Source organism: the organism of the source record quoted next, unplaced genomic scaffold (assembly GCF_019419815.1).
Source record: "Pyrus x bretschneideri cultivar Hongxiangsu unplaced genomic scaffold, Pyrus_bretschneideri_v1 Contig291, whole genome shotgun sequence".
Taxonomy (NCBI): Eukaryota; Viridiplantae; Streptophyta; class Magnoliopsida; order Rosales; family Rosaceae; genus Pyrus; species Pyrus x bretschneideri.
In genome coordinates this window covers 50,027-56,074 of record NW_025999603.1, presented here as the reverse complement: position 1 = coordinate 56,074, position 6,048 = coordinate 50,027, and the positions used below count along the sequence as shown (strand labels likewise).

Genomic DNA, 6,048 nt, shown 5'->3' with positions numbered 1-6,048 from the left:
CTGCACTATTCTTTGATTACTCAGATCTTCACCATAACTTCTCATTTGGTTAATCAGATCAAACAATATAGCAATATACACAGAGAGTGATTCATTTTCATTCATACGAGTATACTCAAAATCCCACCGAAGACCTTGAAGTTTCACAAATCTTACTTGTTTATCGCCAACAAATTCTTGTTTCAAAATGTCCCCCGCAACCTTTGCACTTTCCTGAGTTGCGATCCTTGGAAAATTTTGATCTGAAACAGCACCTTGGATGATTATAAGTGCTCTAGCATTCTTGACTACATTCTCTTGCATCAGCTTCTTCTTCGCCTCTGTGAGCTCTTCCTCCTTCTTCATCGGAGTATCATAACCCTTTTCAACTAGATTCCACAGTTCGTGTGAACGAAAAATGGTCTTTATTTTGATTTGCCAGAAATCAAAATTCTTACCATTGAAGGCTGGTGCTCTGAGTTCTCCTCTTGCAGATCCAGCCATGTTAGACTAGACCATAGATACAAACTCGAATCACTGCAATGAGCTTTTGCCGTGAATCCGAGCTCAATCCTCCACATATATGACGCCCAAAAAATTCAGACCCAACCTGGGTCTGATGCCATGTTAGCGAGTTAGATTCAAACAGAGAATTTTGATGATGATTATGGAAGAATGCTCAGAAAACTTGAAGAAAGAGGAAGAAGAATTCTGATAAAAAATACAAGACAAAATTTCGGCATATTGAGCATATGAGCTCATACAAGACAAAATACTGTTGAGAGTGAAAGAGCGAGAGATATACAACTTAAGGTTCAATCTCAGCCATCCATTCTATAAGACACTGAGATTAGAACACTTGTCACGTATCAAGCCTTATGAGACTTAACTAACACATTACATTTTAATCACATAAGCTCAACCTAGGGATGGGCAAAATATCCATGGGTTTGGATAACCGTGATTACCCACCCATTTAAAGTTTACGGTTATGGTTATGGGTAACCGTTTAGACAAACAAACGGTTATAGGTATAACCATTTATCCGTGAAATTTAAATGGACGGTTATGGGTATTACCCGTGGTTATGATGGGTATCCATTGGTTATAGGTATTACCTACAGTTATAACCGGTATCCATTTACCCATTTAATTTAATATATGTAAAATTAAAAATAAAAAATTAAAAAAATTAAAAACACTAAATTTGAAATTAGCTTGATGGCTTTTAGTAGGGATACTGTTAAATCTCGTTGGTGAAGGGAATGGATTCTATTTGACAACCAAATTTTATATTATAGTTTTCACTCAAATCGTGTTAATTTCTCATGTGGCTATGGAGGTTATCTTCGGGATTTGGGACACATATTAGAACATAAGTGCAAATAATTGTCGTACCAAAAAATTACCAAATGATAACATTACGTGACGTTGGACTGAAAAATTACTTGTTAGAAAAAAGAAACGTTATCCTAATTTCTATGGTCGAAGATAACGCATTCTCCAATGAAGCATTTTCTATGCTGCTGAAAGAACACCAAAATTAGATGTGCTTTACATGAACAACTAATTAATGAGACGGGAAATCGTACACTGTCCCTAAATCTTCATTTTACAGCACCCTTCAGAAATCCCAGCATTGTCTAGATTACTTTATTTTTGTTTTTTTACTTTGGAGTTATTGGTGATACTAATTCAATTTATGCATATGGGTGTGTGAAAAATCATGAAATGTAAACCTTCTATTTATACATATTGATGAATGGTCATACTAACTCAATTGATTTGGTACTTGGCTTTTGTTTGGGTGTAGCAGAAAAATATCATTCATAAACTATTATTTCAATTATTGGAATTGTACGAGGACTTAAATGATTAAAATAGGAAAATGCATGCTAAAATGTACCTATAATGGTGTTTAATTGCCAGAAAACGAAAATTATGACAAATTTTTCTTTTGTAATTTTCAAGTTGTTAAAAAAAAATGTAGACGGGTGAAAAAGGGGTATATGGGTAAAAAAAGGATAAACGGGTTCAAAAACGGATAAAAGGCTATGGTTAAATGGGTACACAGTTATGGGTATGGTTGACTGTTTATAAACGGTTATGGGTATGGGTATAACCGTTTATGTAATTACCCAACGGGTAAACAGTTATGCGGGTATGAACATAAACGGTTATGGGTAAATAATCGTATTACCCATCCACCATATTCGTTGCCCATCTCTAGCTTAGCCTATGAGCTAAGCATTGCGCTAATTAAAACTTGTAATCTTCTTCACATCAGTTCACCAATTTACATATCAACAAAATCTACTGTAATCTCAATTGAAGAATATTTGATGTTCCAATCTTGACTGATTCCGACTCTCTGGTCTAATTCAAATGCTGAATTATGAGAGTGGTTTTGAACGAGTTGAAGGATCTTCCTCTGACTCCACATATATCATTGCAACATATCCCAACATCCACAACAAAATGTATTGAAATGGTACATACGATACGCATGCAGAAACACTCAAAATGCTCCCCACATACTGAGGAACTTTTATGTACCCAAATGAAAATTTTGTCACCCAGGGAATGTTCTTCCCAAAACGTACTCCATAATACGTACCAGATTCACCGAGCAACTGATAGACCCTACAAATTGACAGGAAAATTATTAGTTATATAACTCAAACAATCGATTTTTTAAAGAGAAAACCCCAACTGCAGACCTCTTGGTCTGACATAAATCACAGTTGCATTGAATGTTAAGGTAGTACTCTGATCACCAAGTTCTTATATGTTTTAATTAATCTTTTAAATATTCAGCACTTTTGGTTCTGGTCACATACAACGGAAATATAGGCTACAATTACATCAAGCAATTTTCATTGTACTTGAAATTCAATGGATATAGTAATGAGTCCACCGTCGGGACTATCTTACAAGGCCCTAGTTTACTCTCATTATTCTTCCCACTTCAGACTTCATCTATTTCAACTGCTGCCGATAATCTTCAGCGTGATGACCGCACAATAATGCATACAGCACCAGTTTGCTCCAATTATTTTGTTGAAGTGCAAAAGCATGTTGGTATCAACAGAAATTTTACAACAAAATGCTGAAATAGTTTATTAAATCTTTATAGTCAAGAATAATTTTGACTAGAAGCAAATCAGTGTCCTCTTCTCCTTATTTCCCTCTTTGTTGCACTACCTTAGAAAACATACCTTTTCTTTTCTTTTTTCCATTGGGGTAGGGAACATAAAACTTAACTTAAAGTTCTAACTAACGAGGATCTTAACACAAATTATTTGTTGTTCAATCAAGCAGAAATTACCAAGGGAACATCAATAGGAACTGGACGTCAGGTCAACGGCGATGAACTAAACACCAGTTCTAGCACATTAATTTTTCCAACATGATACTACTAAAAAAAATCATTACAATTGAAATGCAGATATTATTTTTGTCCCAATCCCACTCTTTCCTTTCCCATTACACCATGAAGCAAAATAATTTCACTCCTATGAATTATATGATTTCATACGTTCAATGCAATCTTTTTTCTCTGTCAGGATTTCTACATATAAGCGCTTCCCTTCCCATGAACTAGAAAGAGCAGTCCATAGATACAGAATACAAAAGATGGGCTTCCAATGTCCCCCCATAACATTTAAGTAGCATTTGAAAAGGATATTCATAGAAATGATGAAAGATCCCACACACTATATCAATTCGAGCATCACAATCAACAGCTGAACCACGTTTGGTTTGGATTAAAATGCACCCTGATCTCCATATCCGATCATGAAAAATATACGTATCACAAAAAACCATAAAGGATATTCAGTTCAAGAGCAACCAAACAACCATAGCAGCAAGCTGCGCAGCATGACACATAACTATGACCAACATGAACATGAACTAATTAAGCATGATGAGATAGAATTTCTCAATCCTACTGTGTCATACAGATTCAGAACATGTAATCAATTGACTAATCAAACAGTTAATTCCTGCCATTAAAAGACAAAAAGAAAAAGCTTCCCCAACTACCTAATCAATGAACCCAAATTCCATAACATGAAAACACATCCAAATAAAATAGAAAAATGAAAACTACCCATGTCTTGAAACAAGAAATAAAAACACCAACAAAATGGACTAACCTGAAGTTGAGGAACTGGCCAAAGGCAATGAGGGGACAGAAGTAAAGAGGGGGAGGCCAAGAGAAGGTAGAGACTGAGAAAAGAGAGAGGAACTGAATCAGCTTCAGGAAAGGAGCCACATAGGCCATCACTTTGCACGGGTCACGCCCTTTCCCACACAGCTCTACCCATGTTTGTGGGTAACTCCACAACCAATAGTAGAATGGGAAGGGTGAAAGCACTCCTATTGCTGCTGCTATCCCCATTTTTCTTTTTTTTTTTTTTTTTTTTTTCACTTGATTCTCTCACTTTCTCAGAAAAATGGTTCCTTCTTCCTTCATGTGTGCCTCAGTGAATCTGAGCTCGTGTGTTCGAGTTGATTTTAATGTCGTACTGAGGCAGGTGGCAGGCCCATGCTTACAGCCCGATACTTAGCATGGCTTTGAGCTATCACATCTTCAGAAGCACATATCGGATGAAGGGGATTTGAAGTTTTGAACCTCGTATGCAAAAAGATCCACTTTTTAATTTGAGAATTTCATATGTATTTACCCATGATGTCGTCGATGTAGACCTCCATAGTTACTCCAATCTGCTGCTTCTTAAACGTCATGTTTAGTGGCAGAGGGAAGAAGGGACCAGGGTGGGGATAGGCCATCCTCACTTTACTTTTAGCATACTTGTTCTATACTGCAGTCTTTCAAATTCCACCGCCTAGGTCCCAACAAATCCGTTTCGCGTCCCAGTTTTTATACTAGTATTTGTATTTTACTCTGTCATCTATCTTGCAAATAATTTGTTTAAATTATGAATTTGTTTTTGTTAAATTGATCTATTGCAAGTTTTTTAATTGATTATCAAATTTGTTTTGAGTTTGTAGCATGAGCGAGTATTTTTGCTATATTATGAAGACCAACCTATATAATCAAAACCTATACAATTGAATGTGTGATTTGTGGACGAATAATTGTTTGGTTGCTTATATTGATGAAGATATTTAAATAGTACAGATGACGAGCCTATCATTATACAGTTTTAAAATATGAAAATTCTTCGAGTACAATTGTAATTGTTGTGAATTGGTAATACTATCGATGAATTTGTTATTTTGGACTCGTATCATATTATATTTTGTTTTTGTTTGTACTTTTGTAGATACTATCCGTTTAGATTTAATATTTTTAACATTTGGGGTAGTGTTATTCACACATCTTTTTTACATCTCACACACTCTTCTTAAACTGCCAGAAATTGAGAGATGTGTATGAGAGGTAAAAATGGATTTCTGGATAGGTAATCCACACATCCATTAAATTTATGAGAGGCCCCTCCTCACGTGAAATCTTGGCTCCGCCATTGATCATGTTTACCAGTCGCTGGTAAGTTGCTCCTACATTCTTGAGACCCAAAAGGGCATGACCCTATAGTAATAGGTGTTCCTCTAGATCATGAATACAGTCTTTTCCTTGTTAGGCTCCTACATGGCAATTTTATTGTAGCCTAGGTATGCGTCCAAGAAATTGAGCAGCTTGTTCCCTATAGCTAAGTCCACTGGTAAGACGATTCTGGTAACTAGATAGGGATCATTAGGGCATGCTTTGGTGAGGTCGGTATAGTCTATGCAAACTTGCCATTTGCCCTTCTCTCTCTCCATCACTAGCACGACGTTTGCCAACCATGCTGAGTGCGCTACTTCTTCAATGAATCCAACCTTCAATAGCTTGCCAATCTCCACCTCAATAATCACCACATGTTTAGGAGCGAAATGTCATCTTTTCTAGATCATTGGTTTGGTAGTAGGGTCGACGTGGAGCTTGTGGCAAGCTATCTTGGGATCTTGGAGTCGATGTCGGTCATGTTAGAATGCGACCATGTGAAAACATCACAGTTTTCCCTAAGGAAAGTCGTGAGTTCCTTATTTTCTGTCGGG

The 6,048-nt window shown here is 36.4% G+C and overlaps 1 protein-coding gene across 1 annotated transcript; it reads right to left on the bottom strand.

Moving 5' to 3' along the window:
• Positions 1-2,339: 2,339 nt before the first annotated feature.
• Positions 2,340-4,858, bottom strand: LOC125479537 (phosphatidyl-N-methylethanolamine N-methyltransferase-like). The gene is made up of 2 exons (XM_048588985.1): positions 4,140-4,858; positions 2,340-2,622 (listed from the first exon to the last, which is right to left on the bottom strand). Exons 1-2 carry the CDS (start codon positions 4,382-4,384, stop codon positions 2,373-2,375), a joined length of 495 nt encoding a protein of 164 aa, XP_048444942.1. The 5' UTR covers positions 4,385-4,858; the 3' UTR covers positions 2,340-2,372.
• Between the last annotated feature and the right edge of the window lie 1,190 nt (positions 4,859-6,048).

Bases quoted from the DNA above. Each gene is read 5' to 3' on its own strand.
- LOC125479537 (XM_048588985.1), bottom strand. From the start codon at position 4,384: ATGGGGATAGCAGCAGCAATAGGAGTGCTTTCACCCTTCCCATTCTAC. The intron at 2,623-4,139 runs GTTAGTCCATTT...GTCAATTTGTAG, and splicing joins GGCCAGTTCCTCAACTTCAG to GGTCTATCAGTTGCTCGGTG.